Source organism: Elgaria multicarinata, chromosome 9, assembly GCF_023053635.1.
Source record: "Elgaria multicarinata webbii isolate HBS135686 ecotype San Diego chromosome 9, rElgMul1.1.pri, whole genome shotgun sequence".
In the NCBI taxonomy this organism is placed as follows: Eukaryota; Metazoa; Chordata; class Lepidosauria; order Squamata; family Anguidae; genus Elgaria; species Elgaria multicarinata.
The window spans coordinates 16,019,036-16,041,092 of record NC_086179.1 but is presented as its reverse complement, the minus strand read 5'-3'; the positions used below and the strand labels follow the sequence as shown (position 1 = coordinate 16,041,092).

At 40.9% G+C, this 22,057-nt stretch overlaps 1 protein-coding gene across 1 annotated transcript in view; it reads right to left on the bottom strand.

Moving 5' to 3' along the window:
* Window positions 1–22,057, bottom strand: part of PLCZ1 (phospholipase C zeta 1) — a 114,939-nt gene that overhangs the window by 44,366 nt on the left and 48,516 nt on the right. Inside the window, exons 2-4 of the mRNA XM_063134521.1 lie at window positions 10,592–10,727; window positions 7,167–7,398; window positions 83–284 (exon numbers count right to left, since the gene is read on the bottom strand). Coding sequence (XP_062990591.1) covers window positions 83–284; window positions 7,167–7,398; window positions 10,592–10,727 — 570 coding nt within the window. The remainder of the gene's footprint in view (window positions 1–82; window positions 285–7,166; window positions 7,399–10,591; window positions 10,728–22,057) is intronic.

Below are 22,057 nucleotides of genomic sequence, written 5' to 3'. Positions count from 1 at the left end.
TAGAATGCTGGGAAACAGGAGAAGCTGTTTTATTGAACTTATTGCTTTTAATAATCTATTCATTTAAAATGGATGCAAATACCTTGCATAGCCCCACAGGTGACTTGGCCCTATTAGCTGATCAGATATAAGGTAGGTGTTGTGCGAAGATGAAATAAAGTATTCATTTAGTGGACGGGTCATATCCTGGTAAACACTTCTGTGCTCAATTTTAAACACTGTGCAGTCCTCAGAAGTCATGTATCTTAGAAATCCTTCAAATGTCATCTCTTTGTTTCTCTTTGCTGAAAGCCAGAACATTACAGAAAGATGTACATCTCTTGCATGATGACATACAGAATTAACCAAAATTTGAAAATATCCCAAGACTAAATATATCAATTAATGGAATGTCAAGTGTGTCTATACCGGATCATATATGAAGACTTGATTTCATTATTTTGATTATTGTTGTTGTTATCAGTCTATGCAATTATTATGCTATCTGAAAAGAAAGGAATTATATAAGGTAACTTCTTTAGTCTGCTCCTAGTATCTTCCAGTGTTTATCTCAACCCAGTAGATGAGTTATGCATTTCACAAATTTTGGGTGGTGTACCAGCTGAATCCCTTATCCAGCCATGGTTATCTGGGCTAGACTATTGTAACAAGTTAGACACGGCGCTGCCTTTGCAGTGTTCAGCAATTCACACTGGCCCAGAATACACTAGCCAGATTTCTAATTGGGGTTCACTGTGCATGCACTTAGATTGCTGTGTTTTCTCTGCAATCAACCCGTTAGCAATGAAGCCATGTTAAGAGACCTATTAGCCTGTTTGTTGGCTTACCAAAGGCATTGGCTACCATGGAGACTAGTAGATCCCCCACCCTCAACCCTGTGAGTCTGTGGTTGTGAAAAAGAGACTGCTAGAGTGAGAGCTCCATCAGACAAGCGCTTTATTGCACACTCATTACTGGGCACTCAAGAATTTTCACGGGTCCCTCTCACGTTGTTTGCATCCCATGCCCCTTCTGCCCCTTCTAGCCTTTGGGCATAAAAAAAAACCACCCTAGTAAGTCCGACTTATTTTTAAAGATGGAAGTTGCTGCTATTTCCTGCTGTGTTCAGAAGCAGTGGGATTAAAACAGCCCACTGAATGGGCCATGTGCAATTTGTTTATTTCCGCTTTCAAAAGAGGAAGTAATGAGGGACAAAAACGCGGACAGAGAAGCAAGGGTGAGCAAACACAATTTCCCCCTGCGTAATGGCATTCTGAATGGACAAGCTTAGTCTGGGCAGATTCCCTACAGTTATGGAAATTATTTAAGTTATGGCTGTCCTCAACAATAGACATGAACTGTTATGGAAAAGGGCTTAGGATAAGTATTTAGGGAAAGGATGCTATTTTTCCTGTTTTTAAGAAACTTAACGTTTACATTTTTAGAAGACTGAATTTTTAGGGATCAAATTGGGACCTTTGAGTGATTGTCAAACAAGCATGGTGGGCATAAAAAACGTTGTCTTTATTATGTTTAGTACTCAAGCTTGCATTTGGGACTGGGGATGTTAAGGAGGGGGAGTACAACCATTAAAGGGGTGCAAAAGGGAAGAGAAAGTGTGTTCAGAGTTGTGAAGTGCTTAGCCCTCTTTATTTTTACAAAAAGCACATTTTATCTTTACTTTTGTTCTTCCCTTTGATGCCAAGCACTTCCAAGCCTTACTTTCTTAGGCTGCAAGCCCTTTGGGAAGTGAGAAAGCATCTTTTTCAAGGAGAAACACTGCTCTGCATCTGAGCCCCTTGGGACAGGCAGGCTGTAGCTAATTGAATAACCCAATTCTTTGCTTTATTGCAAAGTGGAAACAGAACGTAGGATTGGGATGCTAGGCTCCTAGAAACTGAGTAAGTCACCTCATCCCCTTATTCTGGTGCTTCAAGCGGAATATGCACCCAAACGTCTGTTCTGAATGTTCAAGAAAAGATCTTACCCAGCAGTTATGCAGTAGAAAGTTTGATGTTATTTTCCAGCACTAAAGAGCAAATAGGGCAAAGGGATTAAATGTGGTACTTTCAAATGTATAATGAAGGCCATGTTGATGGCCTAGTCTCCCAAACACCATGCAATTTCCAAATATGAAGTAGGCACTGATGCAGGACAGTGCTTAATGATTCTGCCTCACACATCTAGGATGCTGCTTTAACTGTTATACAACTCGTCTCTGTGCTACAACTGTCAAATCAGAAAGAAAGAAAACTGGTTTGCCCATTATGTAGGGTGACCATATGAAAAGGAGGACAGGGCTCCTGTATCTTTTAACAGTTGTGTAGAAAAGGGAGCTTCCTCTTCATCACAACAGCTAAAGCTGCAGGAGTGACCAGATTTAAGAGAGAGCAGGGCACCTGCAGCTTTAACTGTTTTGATGAAGAGGAAATTTCACCAGGTTCCCCATATATACAAATGGCACCTGCTGAAATTTCCTTTTCATTACAACTGTTAAAGATACAGGAGCCCTGTCCTCCTTTTCATATGGTCACCCTACCATTATGACTCCTTTTGGTAAGACTGCTCCTTTTTTGGCATCTGCATGAGAACAGTTTCCTTTCAATGTTAGTCCATGCAGCTACTATATACAAAAACCACAGCTCAGGTGGGATCCTTCACGTAGCTCTTTCCTACCCAATCAAGTTCTTCTCAAACCCCATGGGTGGAACTGATTGCATGAAAGATCCACTCAATCAACTCCACCCACATGGAGTTGATTCAAATTCTTATCTCAGTTAATGTAGGACAGTGTACAGATATGTACAGGAAGCATATTTCCCCAGAGGTTTTTTTAATGTAGTGGTATAGGAAATCAGCAATAGTTCACCTGGCAACCAGAATGCCCTTTTATTTTCAGGTACTATCATAATCATGGAGTCCCAAAAACCCGACAATTCTTCTCCCAACTTCAGGACCAGTATAGGCCACATCAAATATATATAGTTAAAACGATGCTTGCAATTCATGCTTTTAAATCATGATAGGTTAATCTGATCTTGACCTAACTTTTAGAGTATGTTCAGTTTACACCAAGAAAAGTTTTAGAAATTGTGATGGGGAGCATTTTGAAATGCCCTAGTGAAATCACAGGAAAATTATTTGTTAAGTCAAAAATCATACTATCCATCCAAGAGCATAACAGCCATTTTGTTTATTAATGGAAGTGTTTCATTTACAGTGTTAAATGTATGTAAATCTCTTTTATGTGCATGTAATTACACATATAGTGCACACAAAATAAATATATTTATTGTGTAATTGTACTAACTGCACTTGTTTTAGGATTTCTGAAGATACTAAATGGAAAGCATGAAGCATCAGATTTCTGAATCTTGGCCCAGTTTCAATAACAAGTCAAAGTGGACCAACTCAATATGGGTAAAAGCAAAAGTGATCCATTTTCCAATGTGCCAAATCAGAGTAAAGGAAACTGACTACTCTGCATGGAGGATGCAATCAGTCCGAGAAGGGGCTGCAACCTGCCTCAAGGGCCAAGTACGCAGATGGGAGTTTTCTTACACTCAGCAGTAACTGGGGAAGCTCAGGTGATGCTATTGACCAGGAGCACCTTTTGCCAGCTTAGGCTGGTATGGCAACTGTGACCTTATCTGCATTAGGGTTTTCTCTCAAAGGCAGCTTTTAAATCTTTTAAATAAATAATATTTACATATATTTTGCACCATGAATTGCATTCTTTCATTAAAAAAAAAAGAGCAAAGCTAATATAGCTTCTTGGATTGACAGCATGACAAAACTTACATTTTCCACTTGCCTGGATTGATGTATCTTACTAGCTTGTTGACTTGTGATTTCATGAGGGGGGGTCCCATTCTGTTTCCAAATGCCCCCATGTAGAACATTTTGGATAGAAAACTTCATTATTAAGGTTAATATACCATGAATGTTAAGGTCCAAATCAGATCAACCAATCTTGGTTTTATTCTGTTGCTCTAAACCTTTTTGGTTTTTATGTTGTTTTACTGTGGCTTTATATTTTATGGTATTAAGCTTTAATTTGTGAACCACCCAGAGAGCTCTGAATATTGGGTGGGAGAGAAATGTAATAAATGTAAATAAACAATAAACAAATCATCATATTTACATAGATTTGATTTGAATCACACAGGGAAAATCACATTTCCTTACTGTTGCTTCTCCACTGGCACATTTGTCCCTCATTACTTCCTCTTTTGAAAAAGGAAGTAAAAATGTGCACGTGGCCCATTCAATGGGCCGTTTTGATCCCGCTGCTTCTCCTGCACACAGCAGGAGGTAGCTGCAACTTCTGTCTTTAAAAATAAGTGGGACTTACTGGGGTGGTTTTTTGTCACACAACATGAGAAGGACCCTCAAAAATCTGTGAGTACCCAGTAACAAGTGTGCAATAAAACGCTCACCCGATGGAGCTCCTGGTCTACACTGGCACCAGAGGGGCAAGAAAATGTTTCCTAGGCATTCTGGACTATATTATTATCACAGTATTTGAAAGTAAAACGGCATGTTGGTTACCATAATTGAAGTATTTTTCAGTCTTCCTACCCCATTTTTGGATCTAAAAACCTGATGCTTCCTAGAGTTTAAAAAATAATAGTTGCACGCCTGTTAGCCATATTAACTTGGTTATATGGGCTTGTTGTTGTATTATCATTTATATTCCTCTTAGCATCTTAGTATAGCAATCCTCGGGCTCATATATGGCTCCCTTCCCCAGCATGGCTTCTCCTTTTTAAATTAACCACAGAATAGCATGCTGTCCAAACTCTGATATGTAGTTAATCTTAACTATGCATTGTTCAAACAAGCCAACTTCATCCCCCATGGTTTGAAACTGTCTTGTTTCAACAAACTATAATTAAGATTAACCAGTTTGCCAGGTTCAAATGATATGACAGGTGCCTCCTCAAGACCAAGGCTCACTACAGCTTGTCCTTGTAACGCTAAAGTGTGGTTTAGCACTGGGTGCAAACCAGTTCATAGCTTCCAAAACCCAAGGAGCATCCTATTTATAAATACAACACAGTAACACTGAGGCCATGGCTAGACCAGGCCTATATCCCAGGATTGCCCCGGGATCATCCCTGTGCATCCAAATGACACATAGGGGATCTCGGGAGCAGTCAGGGATCACCCCTCCATTTGCCTGGGATAATCCTTAGGTCTAGTTAAGGCCTGAGTCTGCTTCTACAATATCCAACATATGGCATTGCTATGGAACATTCTTCTTTCTCCCTTAGACTGCAGGTCTTTATTTAACAAACAACAACTGCAGAACATTTATCGTCCAAAGGCAAGAGGAGGAGCAGCCAGACACAACAATTTAGCCTCAGATGAGCTTTTACTATGTAAACTGTTCCAATAACTTTTGTTTAAAGATGGCATAGAAATATTCTAAATAATACATGAATGTATTATGACCTGCATGTGTATTATATATTGAGACACTTTTTAAATTTTTATTTATGAATACAGAATTATAAACAGAGTAAATTATACAATGCATAAGGGTTAACACAATCTGGAAATTTTACATTGCAGAGCATTACAAAACTAATCAAAGGATTTATTCTCTGGCTGTCTATGTGCACTTAGATGGATAAAACTACCCAGTTGCACCATAGTTCCTTTGTTCTATATGCTATAAAATTATCCTTCCAAAATGTGCTTTTTTCCCCAGTTATTTGAGCGGTGCTGCTGTTGTTCTCCTGCAAGTTATTTGCAATTGCCATTCTGGCTGCAGAATCAGCTTCATATTATATTCTTCAATTATTAAGGCTAGAAAACCCTGAAGAGCCATCAATGGGTTCTGAGATACAATATATCCAGTCATTTCTTCCATATTTAATAACAATTTTCAGAACTCTACTGTAACTGGGCAGTACCAAAATAAAAATTAAGAAAATCTGCCCCTTGAAAGCTGATGATCATGATTTCGATTAGATGCCACTGATACTGATCATTTTAAAGAATGCACATTTTAAAGATAGCACATATTGTACTCAGGCAGTGAAACTTATTAGCAGCTCATGCCCACAGAGAATTGGGGAGTTTGAGTGGTAGAGAAGCAGAAGACAAAATTATATTAGTGCTTTATTTATGAAGAAGTTTGTATAGGCCTAATGATATAGCCTCGGTTCTCCAGGTAAAGCTATAATGTTTTTACAGGATATGTGTGGATGGCAGCCAAATGAGCTAGAGGTTTTACCACTTTGTGTGTGTGTGAGTGCACCACTCCACCTCTCTCATGTTTTACATCAGCTGCAGAAATGAGGCCACAACTATTATTTCTCTTTCCATCTTCACCGACTAGTGTGAATAATTCATCTCTGTCGTCTTTGCAACATTTCCATGTAATATCCAAAACTGTATTGGTAGTCAGCTTTTCTCCTGCTCTCTTTTTCTTGGGCTGATTTGACCAGTTCATGTAACATGTTCCTTCCATCTCTTTAAAAACCCTTTTATGCATTAGTTGCTCTTCTCTAAGCTTTATCCAAATTGAAGTTTATAAAATGTAATATCCACAACTGAACAGAGTGGTGCAAAATGCAAAGTAAACTGGATCTGAAACAGTTTAATTTTTTACAAAAGGCAACAAAATTATTCTTAGAAAATCAAAGTCACCATAAGTGGCAAATAATATTAAAAAAAGGCCAGACAAATAATCCATAAGGCAAAATATCCTCTGATCCACTAGAAAAAGTTTGAACTAAAGAAGGCATTCACCCCATTCTCCATTCCCTTTAGTACCCTCTTCCCTGCCTTTAACAGTTCAAACTACTACAAATAACCAATTTCAATATGGATGCCCTGCGCCTCTTATTCAATCAGCCTATCGTTTCTAAAATTAGCAATTTTCTTCATTATTTCTTCTGAGCATACAAACACATATTATGTGGAAATAATAATGCAGATATAATTTCACACTTTATCGTACTCATACGATAAACGTACTCATACGTTTATTCCCATGCACATTTACTTGATAGTAAGTCCTACTGAATTTACCAGGGTTTATTTCCAAGTAAATATGCACAGGATCACACTGCAGACTGCACATATCCAAAGTTAAAAATAACTATCAATAAATGATTAACATCATGAAATGGAAACAGCAAAGATTAAAGAAAAATATTAAAGATCCAGTGTACCTTCTTCAATGGGCTCAAATTTTCTTATGAGTTGACAAGCAGTTGTTTCATCAGCTTCAGGCTGAAATTGTTCATTTCTAAGAAATTCAACTAGATTTTGTATTAGTAGGATTTTATGGTTTGGAGAGTGAGTTTTAAAGAGTTCATGAATTTCACATCTGTGTGCTATAGCCCGATAAATTCCTCTAAAATCCTCTATAGTAATAGCTCCAGACTTCAGAGAATCACTTGCCTACTTAAAAGAAAAAAAACGAGTACAGACAAATGCATAAGATATACACAGCATGATACCATTGATACAAAAAGAAAAACAGGAATACATTTTGTGCAACCCTCAGATACTACTTATAAAATTAGTTTTTATTTTTAAAGTTTTTATACTTTTCTCTTTATGGAAATAAAATTGAAAGTCAACATAAGAAGAGCCCTGCTGAATTAGACCAAAGGTCCATCTAGTCTGGCATTCTGTTTCCAGTATTAGCCAGATTTCTACCCACCCACCAACCACCAAAAAACCACACTGCAGCGAGGCATGAAAGGAATTGGGAGATAGATGCTTTCAGAATATAATCAAACCATATAAATAATAAACATAAAGAAGTCCGAATTTTGAACATTTCCAAATCTTATGATTATTATTATTTATTTATATAGCACCATCAATGTACATGATCCAGTGGAATGGGCCTTTGGGGAGATGAAGGTCAGAAAGAGAAAAGGATCATTAGGCCAAGGAAGTAATATTTTGAAGGAAGTGGACACTAACTAATATCTACTTCTGTTTTGTTTTAGGTTATGAGAAATAATTTGCCATAGTGTTTCACACTGCTTATAGCACATTTATATCAGTTTACTCTTTCCAAAGCTTCTACTTTAGAACAAGTTCCAGAGGAGCAGCAATGTTAGTTTGTACCATCAAAACAACCAAGAGCCCAATGGTACATTAAAAACTAAAACATGTATTGTGACATAAGCTTTCAAATATTAAAAGGCCACTTCATAAGTGCAGCCTATGATCTTGGAAACTGTGCTGTTTCTAGAAATTCTCTGGAGGCTAGTTTTTTCACAGCTAACTGAGAACTTAAATAGTATGTTTTGTACAGTAAAATAGGTTTACATTGTCACTGGGTTCAGCTGTAGATGAACCGTTATTCTACGTAAAACTTACTCTCACAATTATACAACACATTCAGAAAAATACATCATATACTTATATTGCAAGCCTACTCAGAAGTAAGTCCCACTGAGATCACTGGGGCTTACTCCCAGGTAAATGCAGCCTAAGTTTTTCAACAAATGTATCATACATTTGTTGAATTCCCATAAAAGCAAAGAAGTTTCTAACTCTCAAGAGGCAAAACAAATTGGCTTATTTGGTTTTGTCATACAAGGAAGAACTTATTTCACAGCATATAACAGATAAAAAAATTCTACCATTGGAGGGAAATGTTTAATATGTTTTTATTTTATTTTAGGCTTTATAAAATAACAGTAAATGTAGTAATACATTTGAAGGGATTAAGATAAATGGTTTCTCCTTTTGTCTTCAATTTATTTTAACAATTTCATCTAACTTACTAGACAGATGTTATAAAACATATTGTGATATATATATCAACCTTATTATTGTGAGTTAAGTAATCATCCATTGTTATTTTTGTCACATTCAATAAGAGACCAGAACAAAATGAATAAGGCACTGTATAATATAACAAACATCTACCACAAAGCTTACAACATGAAATGCAGAGAGAAATCACACCTCCAACAGAAACATTCTCTTACATAAAATATGAAAGTAAAAATATTATTTTCCTAAGTTGTTGTAGATATTGGATAGTATACAAAAGTCTTCCCACTGATAGAACTGCTTCTGTCAGCATAATGGAGAGGGGGCAACTCCCCTTCACCGCTTCAGCTGTCTCCCAACAAACTCAAAATGTGCTCCAGAGGGATGGGGGACCCTCTAGAGCAATTTTGAGAGACATGGGGGTTGCAGGAGAGGAGAGGAAAATGTCCTCTTGTGTGAGCAAACATCCGCTTGTGTGACATTGGATTTCACCCATACCCTTTATCAGGCGACGAGTATTTCTCATTATCATGCTGCATAAGAGTTAAAAAACAAACAAACATTGCATTGAAGTTTGGAACTTCCAACATAATTGTCTTTTAGGAAAAGCAGTCAGGGAAGCCTATTTGGACTGGGGCCATATCACAGGTGAATCTAACCCTTGCCCCCCAACAAAACATTATAGCCCCAACCCAACTCTTTTAATCAGGAAGTGAAAATCTTGTAACTAATAGCAGCTCCAGGGGAGCAACCTGGGTTGGGATCAAGCCATGGATGGCAATCTTACATTTTGGGTTGTCATATTCACAATGGCAACTGTGCAACTGCCCTCTGGAAAACATGACAAGTCTTCTTCCCAACTTGAAACTTCAGAAGTGGTTGGGTTCATCCTGACAGCTGCAAAAGCCCCCTGCATGGTTGGGGAGAAGGCTGAGGGTTGTTTGGTTGCTCAGACAGGCCCTGCTGTGCCTCACCTCAGGCCCTCTGCCAGATTTTCTCATAGGAATGTCCAGGAAGTGGCTTCCTTCAGTGCTCAGAGTGCCAAAGCCAACGAGCAGGAAAGGCTGGTGTGGGGCTTCTATGGCCACAAATGGGCAGAGGCACCCTGAGCACCTCCACACAAGAGCAACCAAACAGGCTACTTTTCCAGCTGGAGAAATCAGCAGGGCATTATCTTGGCTGCTGCTCTCCTGATGGCACCTACACCTAACTACGATCAAACTGGCACGCTCCCAAGCTGTCTTTTCCTGCTGGGACCAATGGGTGGGGCTTCTTTGGAGTGGAACAAATTTGGCAATAATAATTTCTGGCTTGGCCAGCAAAGCCAGCCAAAATCTATAGACCCTTGGAGGCGGAGTGTTTAACTCCTACCCCTACCACCCCCAAGCAGTGATTCTCTCCACAGCTGTTTTTTTGCAAAAAGAATATGAAATGGAAAGTTCAACATTTGGAGTGCCAAATTATATGCAATTTGAAAGATGCTAGACTTGTGTTGAATATATAAGGCTAATGCATCAAATTAAACAAAATGACACAGCAGTATCCCAGAGGTGTTGGCCACTGTAAACGCTACAAGCACGTGAATAAGCCAATTGTGCCATCAGCTTTTCACTACTTCGACTTGCTACTGCTGCTACTATTTACCAATTACTTAACACCAACACACAACATTTATGACACTGCACAAAACAAAGTAATGCCACAGCAACTTTTTAAGTAGCATTTGAAGTCAATGAGCAATGAAATCTGGTCAGTATTTGACCTAAGGTAAATTCACCATTAAAATTGTTTTAAAATAACAGCAGACAGATTCATAATACTTCTAAAATTATTCAATAATAAAAAAAATTCTCACCTTAAAAATGTACTTCACATGAATATAATCAAAAGCAATGTCAAATTTACTAAGCAATTCCAAGGTTCCTTCAAAATTAATCTTGCCTTTCCTAAACTTGTCATGGATAACGCTTAAAAACCACGTACATAGAGAGCTAGTTAAGGAAATCAGCAATCTTTAAAAAATATTTCTCATTTCTTTCCTGTGCTTGAGTTATACGTGTGTGTGTGTCATGTTTATGTGTGTGTTTGTGTAAGTGTGCACAAACATAACTTACCTACATACACATATCCCTGCTTTATAATGCTAAGAATATTGTTCTATTGTCAAAATCAGTATTTTAAATGTTATCATAATGCTGTTTTTACTTATGGATGATGTAAGGCACCTTGAAAAATTGCTGCAATTGTAAGGCAATTTTTAAAATAAATAAATCAGAAATAAAACAGAGGGGGTATGAAAGAGGAAAGCCAGGGGAATGGCATTACTGTAACAACAACAACCCCATTGGTGGCTGGATAAAAGTCTGATCTACCCCGCAAAACCAAAGACACTGACAAGATCCATATGGAGCGCCTCCAAATTACTGCCTTGAGATAGTTTTGTACACTACAGCAGATGAAAAAAATATTTTAATAAATAAATTTTAAATCAAAATAAATACAAATGTACAGCCATGTACATTGGGGGTTGTCTTGTGCAGATGGGCATTACCTTCAGGACAACTTTACCTTTGCGTGTATAGTGACTCCCCTAAATAATCCCTTTCCTATTTTTCTCTCTAAACCTTAGATTGCAAACTTCTTGGTGCAGGGACCTCTTTAGATTTGGGAGAGATACACTCTAATGCACTGATGGCACTATTTAAGTTTGTAGCTATAAGGTTTTCCTAATAATGGCACCATGCAAATCTACAAAAAGCAGCTAGCTCTGAGCTGCATATCCAGCATTAACTTCATAATTTCAAATAATAATAATATGTTGTTGTTAATTGTTCTTATTAAAGGTGCAGAGTGGTAGTAGAGGGGGAGAGAGCTGTCTCCCGGGAATGGAAAGTAGTTGCCTGGCATTTCCTGTATTAAGTAGTCCTTTTCTTAGGCCAGCGGGGGAAACTCCTGGCCCAAGAGTGTAAGAGCCATACTGGATCACACCAAGGGTCCATCTAGTCCAGCATTCTGTTCACACAATTGGCCAACCAGCTGCCAACGGGAAACTGACAAAAAAAAGGATGGTTTGTCTTGCGTTCTAGATGCTTTTACAGGACTGAACCACTTTTCTGTCTCTTGAACATTTGGGCGGACTTTGCTGCTTCCAGGTGCTCTTTGCACAACTGCTATGGTGTATTAAATAGATAGATGTTATATGTCTGCCTTCTGCAACCTGGTGCCCTCTAGAGCTTTTGGATTTCAGCTCCCATCAGCCCCAGCAAGAATGGACCAACACATCTGGAGGGTACCGGGTGTGGGGGGGGGGGGGAGAGAAGCTGTTATATGGATTGTGGGAAATCTACCTCCCTCTCCTGCCTACCGCCACTTCCAAGGTGGGGTGGAAACAGCGAGGAGAGGAAAGAAGGATATCTGGCTTCCATGGCTGCAGCTTCCTCATGGCCTTTTGCGCCGACGCCTCGCTTGCGGTGGTCTCAGCAGCGCCCTGCGCGGCATACTTCCCTCCTGGACCAGCCAGGGCTTAGGGGGGGTCCAGCCCCACTCCTTCCCGCCGTCACCACCTCCCCGCTCCACATCCGCCTCCGTCCGTGTAAACGGCGCAAAAGATGGTGAAGGAGGCGCGAGGACACACGCGGGGGGGGGGGGGGAGCGAATGCATGGCCGGCACGCGCTCTTTGTGGCGTCACGAGGCGCCGTTCTACGCCAACGGTTGCGTCGCGAGCCCCTCCGCGTGATGGACGGCTCCGACCCACCACTCATCTCTCTCTTCTCTCTCCGTATCGTAGCACTGAACGACGCCGTCCGCCCCTCCCCTCCTCCTCCGTTACTTAAAAAAAAGAAAAACCGCGGGATCAAAAGGGCGGGAAAAGGAGGCGGTAGTGGGCTTCGGGCGCTACTACCTTTCTCCTCAACCTTCTTCTCTCAAGTACCTTCATAGGATGTGGCGAGAACTGCTTGCAGAGTTTAAATCAAACGCATATAATAAATAAATAAAAGTGATGAGGCAGCGCCTCTCTCCCTTCACTTATTCCCAATATTGCCAGAATATAATAGGGTGACCCTATGAAAAAGAGAACAGGGCTCCTGTATCTTTGACAGTTACATAGAAAATGGAATTTCAGCAGGTGTCATTTGTATATATGGAGAACGTGGTGAAATTCCCTCTTCATCACAGCAGTTAAAGGTGCAGGAGCTATACTAGAGTGACCAGATTTAAAAGAGGGCAGGGCACCTGCACCTTTAACTGTTTTGATGAAGAAATTTCACCAGGTTTTCCATATATACAAATGACACCTGCTGAAATTGCCTTTACAATGCCACTGTTAAAGATACAGGAGCCCTGTTCTTTTCATATGGTCACCCTAGAATATAAGAACATAAGGTCATAAAACACCAACAACAGGAAATATCAGTTGAGAATCCTCAGCTCAAAATGTTGTTTTAAAAAAGAAAATTCTTGTTGGGCAGGAAGCAAAGGGGTGGGAGTCTTTCCGGTTTTAACACGTTCTGTCCCTGCTGCTCCATAAAACACTTAGCCAAGGAAAGAGCCTGAAAGCCAAGAAGTTGACCTTCTCTCACCTCAGAAGCAGCCAGTTTTGGGCATAGCAAGGGATTCCCTTGATTCTGTTCTCTTTCTCCTGCCACTCTCCAAATAGTGACCATACAGACCTAAGAAGAACCACGCTACATCAGACCAAATGTCCGTCTGGTCCAGCATTCTGTTTATTATTTATTATTTATTTAGAATATTTATATACCGCTCCTCATTGAAAAAATTTCAATGAGGAAATTGAAATGTTCACACAATAGCACACCAGCTGCCAGTGAGAGTCTCACTGCAACAGCACCCTCACACCCATGTTCCCCAGCACCTGGTATACAGTGGCATACTGCCTCCCATACTGGAGATAGCAAATAGCCATCAGGACTAACAGCCATTGGTAACCCCTTCTCTATGGTGGTCACAAAAGAGAGCGCTAAAGTTTTACAGAAAGGCTTCCCGAGGCACACAACCCAAAAAAAGAGGGATGGGTAGAGTAAAAGAAATGGTGTCAGTAAACAGCATGGCGGAAGCCGTACGTGCCCTGTTTGTTGGTTTATTAATTTATTACATTTCATTACCACCCAATAGCTGAAGCTCTTTGAGTGGTTCACCACAATTAAAACCATAAAATACAACATAAGGTACAATAGAACTAATGGATAAAATAAAAGTAAAAACCAAAATAAAACTTAGCAGCAATACAAAGATTTGAAATACTGTAACAGATTTAAAACAACAGTCATGACTGTCCTAAAATAATGTTACACAGGAATCTCCTTTGCAGGTAAATTTAATTTGTGCCCAAAGGCAAAAGATAGGAGTTAGCCCCAAAGCATACTGGGATGAGAAAGCAATAGCTGTCTTCCCTTTGAAAACATAAAAGCCAGCAGTTATTGGGATCTGCCTCTTGCATGAACTAGATACAGCCTTCCCCAACCTGGTGCCCTCCAGATGTTTCAGACTTTAATTCCCATCAGCCCCACCAAGCATGGCCAATGGTCAGAAATGCTGAGAGTTGCCACCCAAAACACCTGGAGGGCACCAGGTTAGGAAAGTCTGGATTAGAAAGTGAGAGCTTGGATTATTTCAAAATGGGCCAATGTAGTTACTCCATAGCTCTCATGCAAAAAAGAAAGACAGCTTTTTCCATTTCCTCAGTGGCCCCTCCAACAGAAGAGGAAAGCAGCCCAAAAATCTACCCTGGACTTCTAAAGTGCCAAACACCTTTCCAAAGATGCCTTCCTTTAGAATTGGTTCCAATAATATGCTTAGCAGCTGACTCGAGAAAAAACTGTTGGCACCAACTGTCTGTTCCAGAGCTCACCAGAAGACAGAGCCACAAATTTACAAAATATTACAAAGCCCTTTTTGTGAAATGGAAAACAACGTTTGCATGAGTTTGTGTCATGTGCATAAAAACATTGCTCATTTTTTCCTCTTCAGCCACTGGGCTTTCAATCAATAATAGCATATTTTCTTCAGGGGATAGTGCTATGGGGGAAGCAGCAGACATGAAAGAGGAAGATGACTTTGCGAGACCTCTCTTTATATATCTCCTTGGTAGGATTGCACATAATAAGAAAAATAATGAAATTTTCATTTGCACTGTCTATTGTGTACCATGCCCTGAAGAACACGTATTCCCACAGCTGCTGACTAAATGTATGAAATAAAACTGATGGAAGCAGGTTAATGGTAGTTTTTAAAAAATGAATTTAAAAAATACAGAATCTGATGCTGCGCTTTGCAGGATCATATTTAGTCCAACCCAAATATTGGATTCGAAGTAACAGAAGAGTACCTCAGAAAATAGGAAAGCAGCTAAATTATTGTTAGAATGAAATATTCTTTTTTCTTCTTTTCTTTACATTCCCCCCAGCCAGCATGAAAATCTGCAATCCCACGGTAAATACAATGCCACTTACCCAGGAGTAAACTTCATTAAACACAGTGGGCTTACTTCTGAGTAAACAGAAATAGGATTGCAACTGAGTGTATGCCTGTTGACTACATTTGTTCCAAAGTGCTTTAAAGCGCTTTAAAAGCAGTTGTGTAGATACCCCCCTAGTCAGGCATGGCAATATCGCGTGTATGTATATTCATTACTGTTGTTTGCTGTTTTCGCAATTCCTAATTACATCTATTTTCCCCAGTTCCATAACAATCAGCCACGTGGTGATATTGACTATCTCAGACAACAAGTGGTTTCTGGTCTTGTATGCTTCAGTACTATGGGTAACTGTTCTTTTAAAAAGTAACAAAACAGTGGCCCAGTTTGCACATAATGAGACGCTGCCATGAGTGAATTTCCCTATGGAGTTTCTCGATGTGGCAGCTGCTGAAATTTTGAATATTTGGGGCATGAAGGAGAGGTGCCATATTCAACCACCCGAAGAACCCCCCTTCCTGTAACAAGAAACAACAAATATTCAAAAGGGCAGCCACACCCATGGCAAGTAGCTCTGTGGGGAAATTCAGCTACATGGTTCGCATGACATGATAAGCTACAGTGGTTTATCACAATGACTTGTTTCAGAGTGGCTTGTCATGACATCCAAACCTGGACCAGATCTACATCTCATGTCAAATGATTACTATATCATCATGATAACACCATATCCCTCTTGCACATTTATACCTCATAGGACATACAATGACATTTGTTGTGGTATTTTGGATAATGTCACATAAAAAGCAGGAAGTAACGCTATGAAAGTGATATATGGAATGTGTAATGCGTCCTGACACTTATCAGTGCACTTTAATACCGCTATAAAGCAGTAGTGTAGATCTACCTCATGTGTGGTTTCTTTAGAGTGCTTTGTTAATCATATGCAAGCCACTCTGAGAACTCATGACTTGTTGTTGGGTTGGTCAAGGTGGCTTATTGTGACATGCAAATCTGGCACGATAGCTTGTGAGTAGCTTGTCCAGAGCCACCAAGCAAGAGCAATGAAAAATACAACCACTCCACTGATAAGAAATTACACTTGGGAATATCCGTAACTCATTCGTAATCTTTTTTTCCCCAGTACTTTGGAAGTACGCAAATAGGTTCAAGGGTTTTCTCTTCACAGGTGTGTACGTGCATGCTTTTGCAGGTCTGCTATTTACTTTCTTTTGTCTTATCAGCAGTACAGATCAACACCCCTCTGAAGGTGTTGAAATTCCAGTTGTCAGTGTCATCTTCTCAGCTTATTACATCTTGAAACTGACACTTTCCAGTTTCCTCTTGCACTTTGGCGCTTCCATTGACCCCAAACCTGGAAAGCAATAGCTGAATGAGATGGAGCTATTGGGCCAGATGGGTGTAATTACTGCACAAATAGGTTCATGTGTGTATATTATTTTATTTTTCTGTCGTTCGCAAGCACCATTACAGGGGTGAAAGAAGTCAGGGAAAGAATTGAAGATTTCAGCTGTGAGTGTAAAGATTTTTTCAGACATCAGGTCTTCCCACTGAAAAAGAACTCAGGAGTACACCTGTTATACAAATTTCTCAGAGGCCACATATACCTATCTTGATAGACATAGTGCCCAAGTCTTCTCACCACTCAGGTAACCAAATCTACCAGAAATAGTGGACCCATTCTCCGATGCTATTAGGACTTTATAAAAAAAAGGTTAAACCATGTACAATTATTATTATTATTATTTATTTATATAGCACCATCAATGTACATGGTGCTGTACAGAGTAAAACAGAAAATCGCAAGACCCTGCCGCATAGGCTTACAATCTAATAAGGTGCAATTACAGGGAAAAGATGCAATTCCAAAAGTACATTGCTGCAGTTCAAAATGCAAGCCCTGAAAAAGTTGTATTGTTAGCTGGTGTAAAAAGTGCCTAACAACAATGTGAATAGTCTAGGCTCTTCTAGAACCCTAAATCCTGATCAAGTATACCCATTTTTGCTTCCATCGCTAAAGATACTCCCCGCAGTATCTTTAGAGCCACCTTCCCCAACCTGGTACCCTCCAGTTGTTTCAGACTTCAATTCCCATCAACCTCAACCAGCATGGCCAATGGTCAGGAATGCTCAAAGTTGTAGCCCAAAAGATCAAGACGGCTCCAAGCTGGAGAAGAATGCTTTATTATTATTATTATATTTATTTGTATCCCGCCTTTTGCCCAATAATGGGCCTCAAGGCGGTATTACAAAGTTTAAAACATACGTTTTAAAACATAGGAAAAGAAATGTTAAAAAAAAAAGAGTTTAAAATTCACAACAAAATTATAAGTCAGTAGGGGAACAAAACAAACAAACAAGGGGACAGGCCCTTGCCTTGGTGTCGCCCCCTTCGGAGGTGACCCCGCTGGTGGCGGACCCGCCCCCACAGGAGCCTGCCTCTTAAGCTCCCAGTCCCAAAAAGATGTTGCAGCTGGGGGTGAGATGGTTCTGTGCTGGGAGCCTGAGTCTGCTAGGAGGCAGTTGGAAGGTTCCGCAGACTAGGCAAACCCCCAAGGCAGGACAACAGCAGCTGCTGACTGGCCCCTTGCTTTGTAGGCTTCCTCTCCTGGTTGGATCCGATGGACACGATCCCAGGTAGTAGGAGCCTGCCTCTTAAGCTCCCAGTCCCAAAAAGATGTTGCAGCTGGGGGTGAGATGGTTCTGTGCTGGGAGCCTGAGTCTGCTAGGAGGCAGTTGGAAGGTTCCGCAGACTAGGCAAACCCCCAAGGCAGGACAACAGCAGCTGCTGACTGGCCCCTTGCTTTGTAGGCTTCCTCTCCTGGTTGGATCCGATGGACACGATCCCAGGTAGTAGGAGCCTGCCTCTTAAGCTCCCAGTCCCAAAAAGATGTTGCAGCTGGGGGTGAGATGGTTCTGTGCTGGGAGCCTGAGTCTGCTAGGAGGCAGTTGGAAGGTTCCGCAGACTAGGCAAACCCCCAAGGCAGGACAACAGCAGCTGCTGACTGGCCCCTTGCTTTGTAGGCTTCCTCTCCTGGTTGGATCCGATGGACACGATCCCAGGTAGTAGGAGCCTGCCTCTTAAGCTCCCAGTCCCAAAAAGATGTTGCAGCTGGGGGTGAGATGGTTCTGTGCTGGGAGCCTGAGTCTGCTAGGAGGCAGTTGGAAGGTTCCGCAGACTAGGCAAACCCCCAAGGCAGGACAACAGCAGCTGCTGACTGGCCCCTTGCTTTGTAGGCTTCCTCTCCTGGCTGGATCCGATGGACACGATCCCAGGTAGTAGGAGCCTGCCTCTTAAGCTCCCAGTCCCAAAAAGATGTTGCAGCTGGGGGTGAGATGGTTCTGTGCTGGGAGCTTTAGAGCATTTAGGAATGTTTCTGTGAGGAAGGAAATCATTCCAGGCAAGCCATGTGAAGTTGTCAATAAGGGCAGTGATGCCATAAAATATCAGATGTAATATTCTTAAGACAGCTGTATTATGTTTGCGCATGTAGTTTTTTACTCTTGTTCCTAGGTGTGTGTTGTTTATCCCTCACTCCAAATAAAATTTTGTTGGGAGTTCATGATGCTATTTGAATATAACACTCTTCTTCATTAGTGATATTCAGTGTTTTGGATCTTTTACTATGTGTTACTATTCTGTGTAAGCTTCTAAACGTCATGGAATGTGATGCTAAGCAACAAAGCACACACACAAGGGAAGTGCTCAGTGCATTGTAGTGGTGTGCACTATGCACAGAAATTACAACCACAAACTGCTGTGTACTGCACCTCTGCATTCTTCCACTACCCAGCAAAGGTTCCTGTAGATGCCCAAAATTCAGATGCTCTTCTTCCTGGAGATTTTCAGAATCTTGCTTACATCCTCACTTTCTAGACAAGCCCAACAACATAGGCTTGATTCCAGAATTTCTTAACCCTCTCTTATCACCCCCAAAGGAAGAAAAGAAAAATCTTTACAAAGTTTCTCCCTGCAGCCAATAGCATTTTTATGACATCTGTTAGCACCCTACACTAGTGACTGATTAGAGGCCTAGAGGCATGTGATTACTCATCCATACTCAACCACCCAGAACCAGCTTTGACTGAAATGCGCCTTACATCTCCCTCATTAGCAATTATTGTCAATGGGGTCAAGGGGAAAGGTAATACCTTTGAGTTACAAGTAAGAATTTCCAAGCAACAGACCTAGGGAAATGTCTAAGCTGTAAGGCCGGAAAGATCAGTAGTCATTTTGAGAGTTATTTGTTTAATCTTCTGTAAGCGTAATTATCACATTATGTACACAACTTCCATCTGCCCTCGCCATCATGGGCAATGATCAGGAATGCTGGGGAATGAGGTCCAAAGCATCTGGAGGGCACCTAGTTGGAGAAGGCTGATGTATAAGATCTTCTATGGCCGTTTCTACACCTGCCTTTTTTCCAGGGATCATCCCTGTGCATCCAAATAACACATAGGGGATCCCAGGAGCAGGCAGGGGCAATCCCTCCATTTGCCTGGAATAATCCTTAGGTGTAGAAAGTGTCTAAGACAAATGTTTCAGGGGATAAACCTTTCCTCACTAAATATAAGAGATAAAAGCCCCCCATCCTACCCCTTTCTTGGATTATCATCAAGTATACCTAAACCTCTCGATACTGAGATGAATATTTTACATCTCACTAAATAACACTTTCTATAAAAGCTGTTCTTATCTACATCCTGTGAGCAAAGCAAATAATTGCTGCATTCCGAAACATAATCCTAAAAAAGATATGTGCATAAAAGATAAGTAAAATAGCTGGAAGGTCTTCAGTAATTTTGCTGAAGCTGTAACTAACTTTTCTTGTTAAGAGGTCAGAGATAGCCTCTGGAGCCTTGGCTTTCATTCATGCATCCACTACTAATGGTTCAAGAGAGGTAAACAAGAGACTTTCCACATGATAGGACAAAGCATGTAATTTGAAAGCTAGCATATTCTGTGTTTGATTTGATCCAACCAAATATATTTTCTTGCAGTATTCGTATCTCTTATCTCACATTCAGCTGAATCTCTGGCACTGCAAGTTCATATAGGTTCAATAACTCCTACCTGCCTGAGGTTCTCAAGGCAGAAAAAAGATTTGCACTGATTGAATAGCAACTCTTTACAGATTGAAGTCCATCTGTTTAAAAACAGATTAGGTTGTCATGCATGAGTGGAAGCCTCTTTCCCATTTACTCCACAACCCACAATTTGCTCCTCATAGGTTATGGAGCGTGACATGCAAACCCAGACTGCCTGGTTGTTTAGTGTTGGCCTAGCCCAAGAACTGCTGGGGAGTCAGAATCTATTTTCAGAAGTGGACCAGGATGGTTTAGTCAAACCCAGCTCAGTCATAGGAAGCCTGGGGGCCTGAGAGCTTAGTTATTCCTGGTATCTCATATAATGGCAGGCCGAGGGAAGAGAGGTGGTTTGGACCTGCTCAGGTGGTAGAGTGTCAGTATGGTGAGAGCCTGGCGTTAGCTAGACCGGGAGAAATCCCGGGACAAACCCCTGGATTGTCCCTGTGCGTGATCCCTCCCTTTCCCCAGGATCTCACCCTCCCCTTTGGGCCCACTTTTTTCACGGTCCCGGGCTGAGCCGTTCCTTTTAAAAAAAATGGCGGACGCGACAGGTCTCTCCTTGAGCTCGTCGCGCCTGACGTGTAGACTAGGGCAACATCCCACGATAATTGCATCGCGAGGTCTCCCCTCATCTGGCACTGGATTTCTGGTAGGTCTAGCAAAGGCCCTAGTCTTCATGGGAATCTGTATTATAGAGTCCCCACATGGGAACATCTCTATGGTCCTTCTTATTTGCCCACCACAGTCAGGGTGAGGACCCCACATGAGAGGGCGTTCTCTGAGGTGGCCCCACACCTCTGGAATAAGTTGCCATCAGGGGGTCCACCATGCTGCAACATTGAAGGGTTTTAAGAACACCTCGAAAACATATTATTTTACTCTGGCCTTTTCCTAATAGGATTGCTTTTGTAGTAGTTTTTACTGTATTCTTACTGGTTTTATTGTGTTTTTATTGTTTATAGTATCATATCAGTTTGATGTGTTTTATTACAGTATGTCACCTAGGAAGGGGGGTTCTTCTCTAACAGGTGGCCAAGAAATATTTTAAATAAATAAATAAATAAAGGCCTTCTCTTTCCTGGTCTTATCCTGAAACCTGGATTTCGCCTGGATTGTAGAGGCCCTGCATGAGATCGTATCTACTGTCTGGTACTCTCTCTCTCTCTCTTTCTCTGTGTTGCGTGGACTTACTGTCATTTTAATTACCCGAGGCACAGTCTTGCCTGGACTTATCATGAATTATGAATTTGAGACTCTTGTCCGCCCTAAAATGGATACCGGGAGCCAGATCAAAGGTTGGCAAATGTGCATTAAGAACATCATCTGTCCTGGCCCAGACTGCTTAATTGCCTGGCCTTATCATGTTTGAATCTTGTACTATGAGCCGGAGTAAGGGCTAGCAAGCCTGTGTTGGGAATATCGTCTTAAAAGCCCATAATTCTTCCTTACCTAGGCGAATTGTGAACCTTGGACTCCTGCCTGTTTGAATTCTATACCATGAATTTCCTGATTTGTTCTTTAATATTGGACTTTCACCTTGCTTGTGACTCTGAATAACTCCTCGCCTTGGAACTATCTTTCGAACGAAGCAGCATGTCGGTTAGCTTTGCCTGAGCTACCTGATTTACGGTTGGATTATAAATGTGTAAAACTAAGTACCGTGATCTCTAAAGTACCGATCTGTGTAATTTGATCTGTTACAATAAAGATTTTCACTGAGATCTTTCTCGGTGTCAGGCTGCCAAAGGTGTACCAGAAAATAAGGCTCAACATTTAGG